The sequence below is a fragment of the Myiozetetes cayanensis genome, unplaced genomic scaffold (assembly GCF_022539395.1).
Source record: "Myiozetetes cayanensis isolate MyiCay16 unplaced genomic scaffold, myiCay2020 scf5-8, whole genome shotgun sequence".
Classification (NCBI taxonomy): Eukaryota; Metazoa; Chordata; class Aves; order Passeriformes; family Tyrannidae; genus Myiozetetes; species Myiozetetes cayanensis.
The window spans coordinates 83,439,708-83,461,229 of NW_026087742.1; the positions used below are offsets into that span (position 1 = coordinate 83,439,708).

At 39.1% G+C, this 21,522-nt stretch overlaps 1 protein-coding gene across 2 annotated transcripts in view; it reads right to left on the reverse strand.

The window, feature by feature from the left end:
- LOC126648402 (cohesin subunit SA-2-like) overlaps positions 1-21,522 on the reverse strand; it is a 59,848-nt gene that overhangs the window by 16,474 nt on the left and 21,852 nt on the right. For both annotated transcript variants that reach the window (XM_050331296.1, XM_050331298.1), the window contains exons 12-23: positions 19,990-20,088; positions 17,889-17,968; positions 9,881-9,988; positions 7,858-7,966; positions 6,938-7,055; positions 6,525-6,628; positions 5,995-6,087; positions 5,818-5,907; positions 4,598-4,801; positions 2,960-3,036; positions 2,532-2,619; positions 1,443-1,520 (exon numbers count right to left, since the gene is read on the reverse strand). In XM_050331296.1, the coding sequence (XP_050187253.1) occupies positions 1,443-1,520; positions 2,532-2,619; positions 2,960-3,036; positions 4,598-4,801; positions 5,818-5,907; positions 5,995-6,087; positions 6,525-6,628; positions 6,938-7,055; positions 7,858-7,966; positions 9,881-9,988; positions 17,889-17,968; positions 19,990-20,088 (1,248 nt within the window). The remainder of the gene's footprint in view (positions 1-1,442; positions 1,521-2,531; positions 2,620-2,959; positions 3,037-4,597; positions 4,802-5,817; positions 5,908-5,994; positions 6,088-6,524; positions 6,629-6,937; positions 7,056-7,857; positions 7,967-9,880; positions 9,989-17,888; positions 17,969-19,989; positions 20,089-21,522) is intronic.

Below are 21,522 nucleotides of genomic sequence, written 5' to 3' on the forward strand. Positions count from 1 at the left end.
GCATGTATTCCCTTATTTACTTCATCTTATCCTTATAAAGCAGTGGTAACAATGGAAGTAGAGTCATAAAAAACTCAGGTCTATCCCACCTAATCTTCAGTGTGCACTGCAATCTGGAGTTGCTTTTCTTCCCCTCTCTATTGACTACAGAGGGAATGGAGTTTAACTTTGGCACTCAGAAACTTAAGACACCTCTGTTTGCTAAGCTGAATCCAGCATCAGAGACTGTTTGCCTAGAGCCACACAAAGGACTTTCTGATCCTCCACCAGGTCCCAGCTGCGCTACACTGAGCCTTGAGCTCTCAGTGTAAGAGGAATGCCCTTACAAGAGGGCTGGCTTTCATGCTGTGCAACTGTATATTTATAAGAAAGGGGATCCATCCCAGGACACGCTGAGGAGAACCAGGGGAGGAGCAACACATTGCTTTAACACTGCTGGGGGAGGAGCAAGGGGGAAGTAACAGTCCTAGAGCTGCTGTTCAGGAAATGGTTGGGTTTTTGGCTCCTGGAACTTCTCTCTCTGCCAACATCCAGATTTGGCCCTGCAGAGTGGGCCGTCACACTGTGCTTCCAATCAAAATCTGCTCCCGTATGAAAGGCCAAATTAAAAAATGTGCTGCCCCATTACCAGTTAAGCTAACTGTGTCTGGAGTGAAAGGCAGAACATACTAGAGCAGTGAGAGATGTGGACATCCACACAGGAATGGAATGGGACAGGAATAGGCAGTGAATCAGTCTCCAAATGGGTAATCTCCCAGCTAGCGTTTCTCACACAAAACACATGTCCATGTCAGCGTCCTGTCCTGTATGCACAGGAGCACCAGGGACGGGGACAGAATGACAGAAGGAGCAGCAGTCAGTGTAGTCAGAAATCACCATGAAGATCAGTCCCATAGGTACACATTCACAAGCGAACCAATGCATAATAAGAGTTTTCCTTTCTGGTATCTTAAGCTAGACTGTCTTCTGAAATACCTGCCAGAGCTTGGCACTTTATAAAATCAATTACAAAAGTAAATTGTCAGCTGATGAGAAAAATTACCCCTTTCCTCAACCTTCTGCCAGAAATACATAAATTAAAAGAAGCAAAAAAAAAAAAAAAAAGACACAAAGCAACAGGACTTCCTGGAGTTTTCACTGAATATTCTTTGTTGCTTAAAACAAGAAAACAACAAACTGTTTGGCAGTGAAACAAGTTCCTTATGTCCATCAAGCCCCTGGAATTCGATGCACATGTTTTGCAGTAAAAATAGAGGTAAACCATTGTTCACTTATTCTCCTGCAGACTAAAAAAAGCATAAACACAATTTGGTTTCCTCAAGAAAACAGACTAATTATCTTCTTATAAAGCCTGTTTTTTTTCTGGCAATCTGAGAACAGGAAAAGTAACTTAAACTTCTAGAAGCACAACTCTGGGTTTCAAAGTTACATGAGTGGCCAACCTTGGTAGAATTTTCTGAAACTGCAGATAGCTGCCACAGGAGAGAAAAATATGTGCACTGGAGAGCTGGCAGGATAATCTGAAAATAAAAACACATGTCCTTTATTTACATGAAAGGTTCAATAGCAAAAAGTTTAGGACTAAACAAAGCATTCAAGCCTGACATTCTGCATGCTGCTTGCACGACCATTTCTCAACTGTACTTAGACCCTTAAAATAAACTCAATAGGTTTACATACAAGCAAACACTGCCCCCTGAGAAACTTCATTACTAAGGTGCTGCTTCTGCAGAACTTCTTTGACATCTTGATGAGTTCAAGGGAAAGTAAACCCATGTACCAAAAGTGTGTTCATAAATTTCAACTTAGGTTCCCATGATTTTTCTGCAGTCTTTGATGAAAGGTAGACTACTCCAGAGGGCAATTCAGAGCAGAAGCCAAATCTTGGTGCTCCAATGCTCCATCCAAAGAAATCCAGCCTACCTACTGGCTGCAGCCTTTCTACTCAACTAAATGTCACCTTTTCCCAAAAAATCCTTCCAGTTCTCTCCTGAAAACAGGGAGAGAACTCCTAGAGTATTTCACCTTGTAATCCTAGAATACAGAACTCCATCTTGGCACAGACAAAGCTTGAGTTGAGAAAATCAGATAACCAAAAGGCTGCAGTTGAGACAATTGGTAATTACAAACCATTACACCAAGAGTCAACATATGTAAGCAACAGGTCCAAAGTATTCCAATTTCTGGTTACAAGCAATCTAAAAAGGGGTCTTCCCAGTCTCAACAACTTCATATGTACTGAAAATGAAACAGCGCAATCATTGGAAGTACTGAACATGACAAAGGATCAGTCCAGATGTCAGATGATTATCACAGTTCTGGACAATCTCAAAAATAAATTAATATAAAGGCATGAATTTATAGATTATGATAATTTTATACCAAAGACAGCCTCAGTGTCCCAGATTGAGAAATGGAAACAATATCTTCCTTCCTCATATGACATTGATATATAAGATTATTTAATATTTTCTTTTTTTTGTGCTTTCATCAAGAAAAACCTTTTTCACTGTTAAATATTAACAACTCACCAGAACAGGCAAACTCCCATGTTCCATTTCAAACACCAGGAACCTTAAAGTCTTGTCATACAGATTCCACTTGGTGAGATCATGGGCACTGCAAGTGAAAAAGTAATTATAATTATACACTAAGCAAGAAATTAAGTCTCACCTGACCAAACAGGTTAAATGTATCCTATTTTTGACTTCAGATGATGTAGAACAATAACATTAAACAAGTAAATATTAATTATAAGGGTGAAAAAGTAAGTTTTTGTGATCTAACACTGCAATCTTGAGTATTCAAAACTCAACATAAGACTTCTCTTTGCAAAACCAGAGCATTTCATTCCTGTGTGAAAAACCCTATTAAACCCAAAAAGTAATTCTCAATTTGCATGTTTAAGGTTGACATTTTAAGTATAAGAGAACGTAAATTGTGTAAATGAACATCTCACTTATGAAAAGCTGCTACTCTTCTCAAAGTAGAGTTCATCCGGGAAATTGCTCCTGCATCCATACAAAATCCTCCTTCCTAAATCATGAGAGTTGGGAAAGAGAAAGCAATTAGCCAGAGAAAGGAAAGGCCACTACTATGTTCTCTTCCCAACCAACCCACAAGCTTGAATCACTCTCCTCCAGCCCTCCCCAGTATCTTCACCTTTAACCACCCTACTCGTGTCTTCCTCTACAGTAAAAAGAAAACAATACAACTGCACAGAAATTTTCTATAAGGAAACATCCCTGTCATTAATAACCCCATGGCAGCCTCCCTAGACTTCAGTATTGCTAACACAGAGTAAAAACTAGCAATTAGGCTAACGTGGTCCTTCACACAGTTGTTAAGGATCTCTGGAAAGCTAACTGTTCACATGGTGCTGACCTTCTTTGCTTCCAGCTGCCAGATCACATTCAAAGATAGCTAAAAATATATTAAATACTTTCCCATAGATGCAATTGCTGTAGTTTCCACAAGTATACTACGTGATTCTGGGGGACGATATATACAACCAGGAATTAGAAGGGAGGGGTTCCAGGAGAAAAATCTCTTTATTTAGATATGGATCACACTACGGGGGAGTTGAAGAATCCCTGGTCTAGCACTTATCTTGTTTCTCATAAGTACACATTCTCCCACATTGACATAGATCTCTATTTAAGGCCAATAAAATTAATTCAATCTGAGGTTAGGGGATTTTTTAGCTTGACACATTTTACAATATCCCAGTGTCCAATAAAAACCTGCCAGTGTTAACTCTCATACCATGGCATGACACCTGTTCATGACGGCACAGTTGATCAGATCAGCTGCAGGCTTCTGTTGTTCAGTTCAGCCAGCAAGCTATTCATATCACCACCAGCTGTTTCTGCTTTTTAGACCTAATGAAAAACTTTGAGGGAGACTTTGCAGTCCTCCTTCAAGGGGAAAGTCATTATTTCAAAGACCCCCAAAGCTACGAATCTGCACTACAGACTGCTGTTTACCGTTTCTTTTCCCCCCTACAGCCAAAGTGACAGCACAAAGAGCATCTTGTGCACAGTCAAATATACAGAAGTACAGAAACATACCTTTTTGGGAACAGTCTCATCATCTGTAGATACACAGCACTTACTAGCTGATCTTGCCCATAGTTTCTTTGGCATAGTACTAGAGTAACTACAAAGCAACTATAGAGTTTAGGTCCAGAATATTTGGTCTGGCACTTATTTTGTTTCTCCTAAGTACACATTATCCCACACTGACACAGATCAACAAAATAGTTCCAATCTGAGGTTAGGGGATTTTTTGGCTTGACACAATTTACAACCTCAGTGTCCAATAAAAGCCTGCCAAAAGACATAAAATGCCCTGTTGTGGGTGCGGACTACCTTGTTTATAATTTTCCTCACTCTATTCCTGCAAAAATATATCTGCTTCATTAAAATACGAACAACAAATCTTTCCAGAGGTGCAAACCTATCTTTCAAAGTTCTGCACCCTTCAAGCAGAAACAGCAGGCAGAGAACAGCTTCATAACCCCCTTCATTTTTTTTGTCTTCCTTTTTTTTTTTCATAGTGAAACAGTCTGGTTACCTCCACAGTGAGTCACACTCACCTTTTGCCAGAAGCAATCTAGTAGCTGGCTAAGCTGTTCCGTCAACTCATCTATCAGTTGAGTTCGAGCACAATCCACCTGGCTATAAATGGCAATTTCTTCACTGCAGAGGATATAATAAGTCCTGGAGGAAGCCTCGAGGACAGACATGTCAGAGTGTTTGGCCACAATGTCTTTTACCTCTCTCAGCAAAGCATCCAAATGCTGCAGGTAATAAAAGGGGTATTGTAGGTAAATTGTACAGAAATCCACTTACGCTTTTAATCATTTCACTAAGCCCATATATCCCTGTAGGCCATATAACCAAGATGCAGTCTTATAACCAAATGCCAGTCTAAGGAGCAGAGGGGCAGGATTAGAGGATACAACTTTTTTTCCTGTGTTTATAGTTCTTTTTCGTTATTGTGTCTCTAGATCTTCCTAAAGAATGAAGCAACTGCTTTATGCGCTACTTCAGCAATACGTGTTTAACACCGTATGAAGAAAAAGGCAGAGAATAAAATATGCCTTTCCAAAGAACAGGTGTGTCTCCAATGAAAGTTGTCTCCCTCAAGAGTGGAGGATGGAGAATTTTTCAGATCACATCAGCAACTGAGGTCTTCACTCCTAGGAGGAGGAGGTAATTCCTGCTGTTCTGCTGACTCTCTCTCTTCCAGTTAACATTTTGTGCTGAAATTAACCTAGGAGTGTTTGCCTAACATTACCTCCCTGTAAACATTCCTGCTTAAGAATACATTAAGCTATTTCAAAGATTTCATCTATCCATTTCTGACCATCCCTTTCCCATCAGCAGATATACTATCTCCATTCTTATCTTTCAGTTACTGTCATTCCCCAGCAGCTGGGAGTCAGCCTTCAAGGAGAATGAAACCTATTCTGTAGTAAACTCCTGGGAGACACCAAGTTAAGACACACGGTGTAATCCACCCTCTCTCCACTCAGCAATGAAAAAACCCTGGGCCGGGCCTACCACATGAAACCACAAATCATCACCCACCAGGGCCAGTCACAGCATATCAGAACTGACAAGCACTATGGCTTTTCTTTGACAGCCCCAAATAAAAAACTAAAGCCTGAATAATACCATTTCCTTTAAGATATGAGACCATTTCTTTGTATTTCAGCAATCTCTTACTTGTTCCAAAACCCACTAAACTCTCGGCGTTGTCACATGAATTTAGTACATTCCACGTGAACCAATTACCCCAATTGCTATTCACCTTCTCTTGATGTCCAGTACTGTAAACATCTAAATCATAATACTGAGGAATCTGCAGAAGATTTGCCACTTTTTGTGCATCTGTTGAATACTGCAGAGAAAAAAACAGGATATGAGTATGCTGCAGGAATTTTAATGAAATATTTAACATGCGTTCACAGAGCAGCTGTTAAGTTACCTTTGCCAAGAGCTGAGGAAGCACCATAATAAAGTGTTCAGTAATTTTAGTACAATCTTCCAATTGTATTTTCTTCTCTTTTACTGACAGAATCTGCAAATAAACAATTTTGTTTCAATTACAAAATCTCTGAGATTTGAGTAGAATTTTACATATAACCAAAGGTTAACTCACATGGCATTGTCTCAAGCATATCAAGCTAAGATAAAGATACTTTTCCAGAGAAAACCAGATGCTTTTTTTTTTATTAACCTTAAAATAGATGCAAATCATTGTACAGCTATATCTCATGGATAAAATGCTCATCATTTGTCCATAACAAGCTTCAAGTGGCTTTCCTCTAATGCTCATGTCCTTCAACATCCACTTCTAACAAGATCTAGAGGTCAAAAGACACTGCATCATTTCACAAAAATATGCCATTTTATTTCCTAAGATACATCTCCAACTAGGAACATGCTATCCGGCAAAGATCAAAAGGCAAAGAGAATGTGACTAGAGGGGAATAAATAAGACTAAGATGCACTGACTTTTTTGGCTGCACCTCTGCCCACTGGAGGATGACCTTCAGCTGCTTCTCTAACCGTTGCGAGGATAATTTCAATGAGAGCACTTTCCTGGGCATCGCTCAGCGCTGTAAGTAAATCAGTCTCAGCATCACAAAAAAGAAAGAATTCAGATGAAGCAGCAGCCTACTCACTATCTGAGCAATTGTTTCTAAACTAACATTACAAAAATACAGAATACTGAATAAAACAAATATGTTGACATAAATATTACATTGGCAGTGCACTGAGTTGCATCTGCTTTTGTGACACTTGAGGACCACAATCCGGGATTAAATGGTACGGCAATATGAAATGATCCTAAACTAGCTAAGGTAAGCTTCAAAAACAGTATGGAGAGATTAATTCAGAAAAAACAATGTCCTCAGCTTACCCACCTTCTCCATCTTCTTCAGCATTTTTTAATAGAAGAGTTGTCATGCACTCCCAGTCCTTCAGGAACTTGCCTGCCCAGTCCCACAAGCTGTCTATAAGGTATGCAACGTGTTTGTGTAGCTAGGGATTAAAAACACAAGCTTATAGAAGCAAACACACCAATAAAAGAAATACAGGTTCATATGTTCCTCTCCCTTTTTCCAATGACAAAGCTTTGTCAGTCACACATATATTCACACAAAGTATTCTAACATATTCTGTTTGAGGCTAACCATGTCTTCAATTTGATACAAAGAAGGAAAATAGGGGGAAAAAAGCAGGAAAAGGAGGAAAAAATATTTTCTCTTTTTAGGATATCTTTCCCTTGTAATTTAAATAATCTCCTTAGAATTAGCTTCTGTATTGCTCTTATATTGCTGATCATAACACCTAAAAATCCAGTCATAGGACTGGAAACAAGTAATCTATGGAATTCTTTGCAGAAAGATTCAAAACTGCTGTGCCTGAGACACTTTGGCCAGATACAGGCCTGCACCACTGCAAAAGTTAAACAGTGAAGCACAGCACTTAAGCCGATAAAACTTTAAATGGAGCATGGAGCCATGGTACAACAAGGCATATACACCTGCAGAAAGACATGGACACAGACTAAAAAACCCTCACTCAGTGGCACTGGTCTTTTAGGTTTGTTTTCAGAAACTGCTTTAGCACTGATTCTCTCTATTAGCAGAGTTGTGAATTAGTTTTAATACAACAGAACAGAAATGTCTTCATTAAAAACTTAACCTAGGGAGCAAAAACATTCCAAACACCAAACATTTCAGAGCTCACCACCAGAAACGGTTTTCAAAAGGAAGCCAATACTTAATTTAACATGCAATGCTGGATTTCAAAGGCTTACTGCAGCATCTATTCTCCTCACCTCACTTTCGAGGAAAAAGTGTATTAATCTTTTCAACTGGTCAGTACTTGCCCCAAACTTTCTTCCTCCTTTGGGCTGAACTTCTTCATCTCCCTCATGAATAAGCAGCCTGCCAACAGAAGAGGAAGTAAGTCCAGTCCTGCCACGTTCTCCTTATACTCATTTGCAAACATAACACTAATTCTGTCAAAATCCCAAGAACTGTATTCCTCCTAAGTGTCTACTTATTTACCCCAAATAATATTAGACTTTTTTACAAGATGAAAGAAAAAAGAGAGTGGATTGTTTTCCATTATGAGAGATCTGCTATCCCTGTGGATGCACTGACTATTTCTAATCATTTCACAGGTACCCTGCAAACTTTCTGGACAATAGATGCAGATTCCACAAAAGTGATGATATAATGAGGTAGGCATTTGCTCATGCTTGAAAAGGAGCTTGCTCTAGGCCAAATCTAAACCTTAGCAACAGAGTAGAGATATTACTTCACAGCCATTAGTCACATCACGGTACATCTTAGAATTGCAGCTTCTTAAAGAAAGCACAGTATCTTGTATTTATAAGAGGCAATTAGCTTCATAAATACAGTGGAAAATCTGTTCTTCTTTTTCTGTCTGCAGTATGAAGCACAATATGACACTTCAATTTCCATTTCCCCCTTTCTCCACAATGGCTGTGACTGTACTGCTCATGAAAAGTGCTAATCCCAAAATAACTACAGGAAGGCCATCCCTACAGATTACTGCAAGGACCAAAAGGCTTTGATTTAAGAGCTGGACCACATTACTAAACATCAGTAAAAGCTTATACTTTCAGGAAGCGCTTCTGCTGGTATAATTTATGTCAACTAAGTAACCTAAGATAAAATATGCAGTCACTGAGGAGATTTTGTGCAAACCAAGAAGCAGGGACAGCAGGGGTGGAAAGCATAAACATTTACACTACAACTTTTAACAGTATGACTGGGAAAAGGAGAGTGTCACTAACATCTCTATCACACTGGAATGAACATTTCTAGACTGGCAGAAGTACCAGAGAGAAAAACTGAGCAAACAAGCACAAGGATGAGGTTTACAGGGCCAAGGTGACCAAACTGCACTGGCCAGCTGAGTTGAAAAAGGAAAGTTATTAGGGCAAGTCACTTTAATGATAAAAAGCAGCAGAGTTCTGAGACGAAAAACACCTGATTTATGAGAGAATATTAGGACCAACACAAAAGACTAAGTCTAGTAGATGTGACAGCAGACTTGTCAAAATAGAAATTTATCTGCATTTGTCTTTCTGTTGGACTTGGCTCCACAAACTCAAGAATGTGAACAATTCAGCTATATAGGAAAAGACAAGTAGGAGGGGATTCTGCATGTGTGGAAACACAACTATTATTTCTGAATTTTTCCCAACAAAATTCTTGCCAAAATATTTTTAGTTTCATTCCTTTTTGTAAGGCAAAATTATTTCTCTCAGCTGTAGAGACAGAATATTTATCTCTTCTCTTTTAGCTCACCAACTCCATTCATTTCATGCAACCATTGTTGCCCATTTATAAGAGTTACTCCTGGGGAAGATAAACCCTGTACTTCATTAACCTGACAGAAAATTGGGAGGGCTTTTTAATCTGCTGCCTCTCTCATTATTCAAAGTATAAGGCAACTTCCAAAGGGAGGAGGCCATTTTTGTGATTAATTACCAAAGCTATGGAAAACCACAGATGCCAGGTGACAGATTAGCTTGTAAGAAGCAAAGCAACAAGAAAAGAAAGTGGAAAGAAAGAGGGCATGCACTCAACATAGCGTGGCATTTGTGGATCAGTCAGTAGTTTCATATTCTCGATGTTAGTCTTGCCACTTTTCTCATGCTATTGTGCCAGGGCTGTGCACAGAAACATGCAATTACCCCCAGACAGCTTTTCTCTTCTGATTCAGCACTTTCAGCAGTAAAATGAATGCTTAATGTCCCCCTTAAATAAATCCACCTTAATTCCGAAACAAATGAGAATATGCAAGAAGTAGGCAGGCAGAGATACCTTTTGTAAAGGAATTCCCCAGCTGCTACTGCAAGTGGACGGTGTGTGGTATAAACAAACTGGTATAACATTTCACAGTCTTCAGCTGATAACACATCCTCACAGTTCCTAGGCAAAAATAACAACAGAAGTTATAGTTCAGGTTTATCTGCAAAGAACAGTATGAATGCTATGTCCAGCTTTTACTAGACCTGATTCTCCATAACCGTGCCACTTGTTTACACAGCTACGTTTTTGTAGGGCATTTCTAAAAATGCTAATTGGCAGCTTTCTTTTACTCACTGTGTATAGAAACAGAGTTCTGTGCAAGCCATGACAAATCAGGCCCACTGCATGGACAGGAACATTAATTTAAAGCATAATTACAGTTGATCAGGGGTCATAGTAAAAAGAGCAATAGTAATAAAACAGGAAAATCATGCCTTTATGCTTAGATGTTCACCATAGAATACAATAAAAAATAAGAAGCCTTCCTTTTGCAGTACAAATTATTTTTAAATTATTTGTTACAGTATTTTAAAACCTGTATTCTATTACACTAGGCTTGTACAGAGTGTAAGAAAAAAATCAAAACACATACTTGGTAGCATGCTTATGACTGTGACCTCTCTGCACAAATACAAACACTCAAATGTCACACTTGTTTTTCATTCAGCTACACATCTTGAGAACACCACATGCCAGCTAGCAAACCTAGAACACTCTATGAGGTAGAAAAGGTATTAATTTCAACCTTTTACAAAAAGGAAACTGAAGCATCAAGGCTGAATAACCCGACAAAGAGATACCAGGGGAGTGAACCCAAAGTGAGGATTAGAGTTTCAAAGTACCTGCTTCTTACAGCCACAGCAATGTCATTGGATTAAGCTACTTCAGAGAATGAAAGAGCAACACACGACATCCTTACACTTACTACACCCAGGTGACAGGAAAGGGATTTTATTTATCACTGCATTCAATCCTCAAGTAGTAACAGTTCAAAACCAGCTACAGTTGTGGTCCAATACCCCCTCTACGACTGAGGATTCATGCTCTTCATTTACTAGGAGTGGTCTAAAAAACATCAGCAGTCCTTCCTACACTTGCCCATTTGTCTCCAACCCATTACATCCTTCAGCATTCTTACAAGTCACAAAGCCCCAAAACATCCTTCAACCTGACTGAAAAAAACGTGAGCTCACATTAGGTGAGAGTATCAGTGGAGCATCCATTAAAAAGGTCTTTAAATGAAAGTGCTAATGGTATGTCTCCAGAACTGGCGGATCAATATTACAGGATAATGCTTGCCTTCAACCAAAAAGAAAAGCTCCCTTACATACTTCAGGCAAGTTTTGGTGGACTCTTTGAACATGTAATTCCCTTCATCATATATTTGAAGTAATAGGACAGATAGAAAGCGCTCTGAGTATACATTTCATGAAATCACATAAAGCAAAATATTCATGCGACTCATTCAACCACCTACAAAACTGGGGAAATAGAGTAAAAATGTGTTTATTAATGTTAAACAGTAAGGAATTGAAAGAGGCAAAATGGTGCATTAGGGTATATGAATAAGCATTGGTGTGTCCTATGAAGCTATGAATGATCAAATGTATTAAACTTCTACAAGTTTAACAAGTGAGAGTAAAACAAAGACTGACAACAAAGAGCACTTACAGTAACAAAAATACATTATATAGCAAGTCTTTATATTAAAAGGCTATGGGGACTTTACAGAAATAAACTAGCGGTCTGACAATGTTTCTTTCATTCTTTTCAATGTCACTCTATTACTTAATTCTTTTAAAGTGCTAATTTCCATGAGGATGTCTTTGCCATTTTTTATATTTTTTTTAAAAAAACTGTCAACAGCTTGGAAAAGAAGAAATTTCCATGCGAACATACTGTGACCTAGATTGAGCCAACACAGAATCACAGAACAGCTGAGGATGGACAGCACCTCTACACATCACGTAGTCCAACTCCCTGAAGAGGATCAGGTAGAGCAAATTGATGAGGGTTGTGTCCAATCAGGTTTTGAATATCTACGAAGTCAGAGATTCCACATCTCTGTCAACTTGATCCAGTATTGGACCACTCCCACAATGAAAAACTTCTTCCTTATGCTTAAATGGAATTTCCTTTATGAATATGCCAGACAAATGTATACATTTTTTAGATTTTAATTTATTCCTTATATTTCAGATTTTCTCTTCTTAGCATATTTATCGAAACAGTGAATGCAATACCTGAATGTCTTTATTTTAAAATAATTCCTTGCCTAAATTGTTCAGATAGCTCAAAGAGCTCAGTAATATGCCTGCCATCTCTCTGGGTAGAAATTGAGGACTCTACAGTACTAATGCAACTGCCTTTCCACAGAAAATTTCTATCCTTAGAAAAGGACCTGGCAGTCCTGGTGGACACCAAGTTGAACGTGAGCCACCAATGTGCTCTTGATGAAAAGCAGGTGAATGGTATCCTAGCCTGCATTAAGAGTGTTACCAGCAGGCCTGGGGAGGTGATCCTTACCCTCTACTCAGCACTGGTGAGGCCACACCTGGAGTGCTGGGTCCAGTGCTGGGCTCCCCAGTAAGAGAGATATACCGGAGAGAGAGGAATGAAGGGCCACAAAGATGATCAAGGGACTGGAGCATCTCTCCCGTGAGGAAAGGCTGAGGGAGCTGAGACTGTTTAGGCTTCAGAAGAGAAGGCTCAGGGGGATTTTATCAATATGTGTAAATACCTGATGGGGGGAGTAAAGAAGATGGAGCCAGGCTCTGGCTCAGTGGTGCCCAGGACCAGAAGCAACAGGCACAAACTGAAACACAGGAGGCTCCTTCTGAACATTGGGAAACACATTTTTATTGTGAGGGTGACAGAGCACTGGCACAGGCTGCCCAGGGAGGTTGTGGAGCCTCCACTGTCAGAGATACTCAAAAGCCATCTGGATGTAGTCCTGAGCAATATGGTCCTGGTGGCCCTGCTTGAGCAGGGGGGGTTGGACCAGATGACCCTCCTAACTTCAGCCATTCTGTGATTTCTGAAATCCCAACTTCTTGGTTTTGACTTTGTGTTCTAAGAGGCTAGGCATTTGCCCCAGTTACATTAATCTATAGTAGTGTTATTTCCTCTCTCCTCAAGATATGAGTAGGTCAAATGCAATAGCTCTGGCTGCATAGGAAGCCACCCCTAACAGAATAGAAGCAAAGGTGGGGAGAAAAATCCATTTTCTTTGCAGCACTGGCTGACAGACACTCATGACACCATTTCAGCACTTTTTCTTTCTTGAATGGGAAGGAATACCTGTGTGTACTACTACTACTACTACTTTTCACATACTGTTCAATCACTACTCTCTGTGATACAATGAGGTTTCTATTCATAACTTCCATACAAATGAGTGCTTAGGCATTTTACTTGTCTCTGGAAGTAGCAGCACTCAAATACACCTGCTACCAGCTGCACTAATGCTACCACAGTAAATGGGTGTCCTTCTTTTTTACATACATAAGATGTTCAAAGAATACTTCAAATACAGCAATAACACTGCTGCACATTTACAGCCCTCAGAAGGCCAAGTAACATATAAAGGTTAAGCCAGAAGTTCCTGCCAGTGTTTAGGTGCCTAAAAATAAACAGGCATGGCCTTCCACATACCAGTGTCATGACATACCATTTTCTCCGCACTTCAGTGTGAACATGTCACAAAGAAGAAGCTGGGATACCCTAGAGGGAGATCACAGCCTGATTTTGTTCTGAATATGGCACCAGTTGAAAGATTTCATATCTGCTGCTTTTTGTTTCATTTTGCAAGAGGTATGACTGCTGGCGTTGCCTGACTTGGGCAGCACTGTTGTTTATATCAAGAATAACCATTAAAATCACAACAATAAAATAAAAACACACCTGATGCACTTTTCAGAGTTTTGCCACCCTGCTCTTTGTTTTTAATGGCTGTGCAGGGAAAGATCTGGTACACATTATGGGGACACTGGTAATCCCAGGTATAGCATCTCAATCAAAAAAGAATCAGTTCATTTTGCACTTAAAATTAAGTCAACTTAAATGTCCAAATCTGACAATACACATTGTAAAAACAGTATTTGTGCACTGTGAACTATCAACCAAAAAGCTATATGTTGAAGCTGTTCTAATATCTGCAATAAAATTTTAGGTTAAAAAATTGGCTGATTTGTTCTGTTATCTCATTCTTACTCCCCTGCTGTCACTGCAGGTATTACAGGACACCCTTTGGTGATCAGCAAAGTGATAACATGGTTGCTACCACAATATAACAGTAGTCCTTTCCCACCACTTTTCAACAGGATTAGCGTGTTGCAATGCACCGTGATTATGCTGTGACAGACTGATGTGATTTGCATTCAAAACTCAGTTTAATTTCTAGTTACATTTAACTAATGTAATACAAAGTCATTTTCCCCTGTGCTATTTACATATTCAAGCTAATTGTAGATTTGTGCCCCTACCCGCACCACTTGTAACCTTCCCCCATACATCTACCACAGTTACATAATTACTTTTGCTGCTCCTTTCCAAAATCCCTCTACTCTTTTAGGTAATTAAGCACACAAAAATTAACAGAATTGTCTAGCAGTAGACACACTAATCTAATTTGCCTCCTAAAAGGCAATGTTTTCAGTAACATTCCATGGTCTCTCACTGTCACTCATGTTTTCTCCCTCTTTATTTTCTTCCTAGTTCTATTCCCTGTCAGATTCTTTGCAACATTAATGCTAACAATTATGCATAATTCAGTACCATTAATAATTTCTATTATGCTAAACCTCATATGCTCATTTCAGTTTTGGGATCGCATCAGGCTTTACAAATATAAAAATCTACTAGCCAAAAAAAAATATAAATCTACTAGTCCAAAGACCTGGCATTCAATTGAGACAACATGCAACAAACAAGAAGAAAAAAAATCTCCGATCACAGAGATAGACAAGAAGAAAATTCAAATGTGTATTTGAAAAAAAACCAAGGTTATTCATAGCAAGAGGGTTTTGAATCAGCACTGGGAATATTTTTTAATAATGTAATACATATAAGTGAGTTGAAAAGATCAGTGTTTCCACTGCCTCTGTAGCTAGCAAGAGAGAATGTAAAGGCCAGCACAGTAGTTTTATGGGCCAGTAGCACGCAGAGTAGTCAAAGTGTATTCCACAGGACTGCAAGGAAGTGATGGTGAAGAGATGCTCAAACCTGTTACCAACATACATGGAGCACAGCTCTGCTTGCAATTGTGAAACATCACAAAAGCAGTTAATGGGTGATGAGGTCTTGTTACTATCCTCACCCAAAAGACAATTATGGAAGCCAGTAAAAGCAAGTTACTGACATAGTAAATCTTCCCCAAGAAAAAGCACCCAGTGGACTAATAGTGGGAGAAAGCTATTTCTGGTCTTGTTTCTTGCTGACTCACGTCACAAAACAACAAAATATTTATTCCAATATTAGAGACATGTTCTAAAGGTCAGCACCTGACCAGTTAACATTTTATTATTTTTTACAAAATAATTATTGATTTCAAATCGAATATAGGGAATTCATCAGGTAGAGATTCTTGCCTTTTTCTAGCTTTATAAATAGAAACTTGATCTGAAAGGTCTCTCACATCTCATTGAAAATGCAGGTTGGGCCACTAGAATTCAGTTGCCAAATTTGCAGATGACAAAAATGAGTCATTCACGGAGAAGCCAATACAGCATGACAAAAGTGGCAAAAAAATTAATTACACCAATGCATACTAGTAGACATGCCATTTATACCAGCTGTCATTTATTATTCTATTAGTCCCTCCAAGGCAGGGGAGTTGCTGTCCCCAGCCCCATTTCATGCTTTACTGCATGTATCAAGCAGCATTACTGCTCAGTATCCAGATACTGGGTTTGAGCTATGAGACACACCTACGCGAAATACAATAGCTCTGAATGTCTTTGCTTCTGCAATGCCAGCAGCAAGTCCTTTCTGCCACTATTGTAGGAACTAAGGCATCAGTTTTCCCCTGCTAGAAAAGCATCTTGATGCAGGCTCTTATCAAGAAGCCTGTAAATGTGACCAATAATATTGTCTGCATTCCCTTCACACAGGTTTTACAGACCGGTCCATACTAGTCTTATCAAAGAGAAGAGATGTCATTGAACTTGCTTACTGAGTCCCCAGTTCCCACTTCCATCAGGCCAATAATTAAGCTAAATTAGAAGGGCTCAGAGTAACTGGGGGGTCAAAGTGGAAGACAGGAGGATGGCTATGCAACAGATGAGCAAAAAGAAAGAAAAGAATGTATTTGCTAGGCCTCTACACAGCCTAATTAAAAACAGTTTCAAAATGTATTAATTTTACTTATGAAAACTACATTTTATGATGGAAAAGTGTCATTCTGAAAACTTTAGAAGGCATTTATTCACATTGAAAATCATATTTAAGCAAAATTAGGAAAAAATTGCTTCAGGGAAAAAGAAACATTGATCAAACTTTTATAACTGCAGCTTGCATTAATGAGAATATGCTCTCCTATAATAAAGCCAAAAATGATAAACAGCTGCAGTGCCAATATAGCTCTTGTCAGTTCAGACACAGAACAAGGGCAGCCCTAAGTGGTGTTTGGAATCTTTGTACTTCAACAATGGTGAGCTGCTCTTCCTAGCACAGGGACACATTATACATGGACACAGCATTGTGCTTTGTTCCAACAGCTACACACCACGGGGAACCGAGGGATGTAGAAATGGACACTGTGAACACAGAAACAATATAACCACAGATATGACCAGTGAGGCCCAAACAACTGTCCTCCCTTCAGAGAAGCGTACTGTGTTCACAGCATCATATGCTGCTCTGATGTGCCTGTTGAAGGGGGACTGGAGAAATGCCACTCAAACTAGTAGAGTGCGAAGTGAGATAGCAGACTATAAAGCAGCACTTCAACATACAAATGTACTTGAAATTTAATGTAAATACCTACAACATCATATTAATTGGTCCATTAAGGTTTACATGCTGAGCTATCAAAGACTAATACTTCTGTCTTAAATGGAGAAGTAAATCCCACAAGGTTAATGGACAACGTGTCATGCTGTACACGGAAGTTAAGCATCTGCATCAGCAGAATTCAACTTGCTCTCAGACACAGAAGAGACACTGAGTTCCAACATCTCAAATGTATTACCAATGAAATGGGAGTGAGGGTTTTACTCACATTTTGCTTTGAAAAAGAGGGACAGAGAATTTATTCTCCACATGTTTTGCAAATAAAGCCATTTCTAAAATAAACATGCTGCTCAAGGATATATTAGAATAAGATTCTTATTAGAATAAGGTTCTTACTTCTGTAAGAGTAAGTCTAATTTTTCCCCACACTTCCAGCTTGCTATTATCCTACCAAATCTATGGCTGGCAGGCAGATTTCCCAAGAAAACAACTTTTCTGTTAGTTTTGAACTTCAGCAAAACCAAAATATCATACACATGCTCATTTCTCGCTGGTCACTCTGCTGTGGGCTCAATGGCTCCCGGATTCTCTGCCATGAAGTCAAGAATCTGAAAGTCCAAATCCTCACAAAAGCCTCAAAGCTTAAGGCCTCCTGCATCAGGTGCAGAGACAGGGAAGCTGGCAGAGTTCTCTGAGCTTCTGGTCAAGGCCTGGCAACCCTAGGACAGAAATGGGGTGGGGACCCCATCTTCAGTGGGAACTTCCTCCAAGAGAGGCAGATGCTCTGTTTGAGAAAAGCCAAAATGAATATGTGGCATTTCCTTTCAATAGGAAGTGTAAAGACATAAAAATGTAGTTTTCAGATTGAATCTCAGCACAAGGGTTTTCTTACCATTGGTGTTTCCCACAAAGAAAATGCCACATTTTGGGCAGCGTTATCTGTAACTCATATCCTGCCAGGAGCAACTGTTTCCCAACAGGTAACTGATTACAGGAAGACTCATCAGGATTCTATCTAGATCTTGTTGCCATTAAAACAATACAGTAAATTAAAAAAGAAATTATTTACTGTGACATAAGCATCAAGAGTTTCATGGCTTGAACTGCTACTTCATGGTCCTTGTCCAGAGGCATGGACACAATTCGATCCTAATGGATGTAAAATGACAATAAAAAGATGTAACATGGTTTGTTCTCAATAAACACGTATTTTTGCTACAGCTAGATCATCTACGCTAGTAAGTAGAGATTTATTTTTATTTCAGCAGCTATTTCCTAAGAGACTATAAGACAACTTGATTACTACCAAGTAGTTCCCCAGCCCCTGAAAATTAACAGCATGTTAATTTTTTAACTGAATTAATCATGCAGTAATATGATATTTTTATAGATGTAATGTATGCATTCACAAGAAATCAACTACAGTCTACAAATTAAAAGTGACTGATAACTTGTTTCTAAGATGTTACTATTGGCACTTCAGTATGTTAAATGAAGGTAAGCTTCAAATTACAAGCAGTACATAATCAGTTTCTCCCATCAAGAGTGAAGTGCCTGTACCTACACGTTACAGAAGCCAGCGCCTTGCTGGAAAGATAATTAGGACTTAAGTCGTAAAAGTACCTCCGGGAATAGCAACAATATTCCTGGCCTCCGGAATTCACACTATTGTAACTTGGTACACATGCAAACAGCTCAGAAAACTAGAAATTTCCCTGTCCTGTGTAACCAAGAACTTCCACATGTCAGTGTGGCCTATATCTTTAAGATATATTAAACCTTTAGACTTCCTTGACTGGGGACTAACAGCTTTCTCATTTAACATAAATCTCTAGATTCATTTTACTTTGGACCTTCCTTTTTCTCATAATCCAGTTGTAAGGTGTGTTAAGTCCACAAATCCTGAGTTTGAACACTCAAGGGTAACAGAGAGAACATGTGAAACTCCCTCTTGCAGGAAATGGATTCACAGTTATATGATTGCATTTCCCGTCGCTCAGAACACATGATTTAAACTTTGAAACTTGTATGTTGCCTGTAGCTGTTTGAGGTACTTTCACTTAGAGGGGAAGGAGTTGTTTGGGTGGAGTTTTTTTGATTGGGGGATAGAGTTCGCAATGATCCATTTACATCGCACCCTCCACACAGAGGGAGACTGCAGTACAGACAGACTGGAGCTATTTCATCAGTATTTATTGAATACCAATCCTGTGTTTGGTTATGCAGCTTACAGCAGACAGAAAGATAAGGGACTACCACATAATCATTTAAGTCAGGAGTCAATCTCAGATAAACAAGCTTCAGTCTAAATAATTTATTCTTAAGATACCAATATTAATCTATTTCTTGTTCTTTGAGGATGTGCTATAGGTATTTTTCACTATTAGCAACTGCTCTGATATACAGACAAGCCCTGCACCTTTTGCAAAATGAACACAAATTAGCATCACATGCAGGCATTGATTATATACTGACTCAGAAGGACTGAGATATCAATCATATCTTGAGCTTTCTTATCCAAATACTGAAAAGGTGCAACCCTGCTGGGATAAGAGTAGCTGACAAAATCATTACCAAGGCCAAAATTCAAAAAAGTAAAGGACTCACTTCTTAAATGAGTCAGAATGTTGAAATATAATAAAGGCAGTGTACAGTGTCAGTGCAGCCACAAAACAAACTCTCAAACTTACAGTGTATCACCTGACTTGATCAGAAAGGAGATAAGGGATTCTTCTTCAAGATTCATACTGACATGGTAGATCAAGAGAGAGCCATTCCCACATCAGTGTGATACATGGACAGCCAGTCCAGTATCTACAAGGTTAACCCATTATCCAGGGCAGAAAAAAAGGGACCTTTAGCATATGAAATTCTTTGCTATCTGCCAAAGATCCTGTGAAAAATCTGGGCCATTCTAGATGAACGGTGGAGGTAACTGACCACAGTGCATGCTAGCACTATTTTGTGCATGAACTGAAGTGAAAAGGAATATTCCATGGAAAGAGAGGGAAACATCCCTGCAAAACTCCTTCATCCACTCAGTCAACCAGGCTGTTTCTGCAGTTCCTGTCAGTCAAGACAGTGGGGAGATCAGCCCTGATCAAAACATTTGACCCCGTGTATACACCTGACCTTGACTTAAAAAAAACAGTAAACAGTAATTCATTTACCTTGAATCTGCTAGTAAAGAGATCCATCCTGGAAACAAGTTCTTTTCTGCTATAAATTCCTTGCAGTCCCAGAAGACACTTCAACCGCACTTCAGCTTGCTACAAGACAAAGACAAATAGGCTAAGAGTAAAAAACATGTATCTTTGTTATTCACTACTGGCATTTATATTATGTAAATAAGAGTTCTTTGTGGTGCCTACAGTAGGCTATCCAAATGCTGCCTCATCTTCTTTATTAGTGTTATCAGTACCATTTTGTTTGTGCATATACTACACTTGTCACAGAGGAAGCCTGCAGTGAGCCAAACTTAAAAGTAACATCAAAGTTTGTGTTAGGCTCCCTAAGAGTCAAAGAAACTCTCACAGACCTTGCAGTTAATAAAAGCAACAGAATGGAAAAGATACAGGGATTGTGCTATTTATCTGTTAAAGATACAAAGACAAGAGTATGGATGACCTACTTAATACAACCAGCACTCTCCCATATATCAGACTTTGCTTGCTTTCTTTCAACTACTGACTTGGAGAACTGTTAGACACAGACAGGGACTCCAAGAAATTCTGGATTCCTCTGGATTCCCAGAGGAAGAAGCACACTCTAGAAATGCACTGGCTTGTTACTGTGGGTTCTTACAGAGTTGTGTTATGCCTTCTCACTATTTCTGTTTTACACCAGAACACTGTATTTTAAGCATTCTAAGAAAAGGTTGCTTTGAATTTGGCCTAATTAGTTAATTTAGGCAAAACATATTTATCCATGCAAGGTGTTATTTCATATTACTAGTACTGCTGCTTCGTGGACACCTCAAAAAGAGGTCTTTTCCTTATCCAGCTTTTAAATGATCTCATGCATATCACTACATCTTTCAACCAACAAAGTTTTAAATGGTATTAGGATAGTCATTTTTAGGATCCAACATAGAAAAATCACCATGTTCTGTAAAATTACAATGCTAAGGATATCAACAAAGACACTTAAATGAACTACAGCCTTTGAATCAGTCTCTTTATATTTCTTTCTTAATTCCTCTTGCTAACAATAGCAGTAAGAATAATCAAGGAAATCCAAGAAAGGTGACCACCTACTCACAGGCTATCCATTGCTACAAGTTCCTGTTCACCTGCTTAGGTGGAAAGCCAAGGATGATACCCAGTAAAAGGCTTTGACTAATGGTTTTGCTTTTTGCTAGAAATATAACCCGAAAGATCAACAAGTGACAAGTAACACTGTTCTTTAATCTGCCCATAATACACCAGCAGTACTTATTCTATATTTTACTTGAATTTTAAAGTCTCCGAGGAAGAGACCATTGCCCACACCTGCTGCTTCCTACAGCCACAGGGGGTCCACAGCACAGAATTCACTCACAAACAGTCCCAAGTTGGTATCCATCCCTGCACAGTGGCACGAACTCAGCTCAGCCAATGAACAGCAATCTTGGCTTCAGTTGCACTTGGCTCTTTTCCACAAGGCTTTGCTTGTGAATAGGGACTGAATTTGTGCTTGGAGAAAAAGAAAAAAGTCTGCAATGG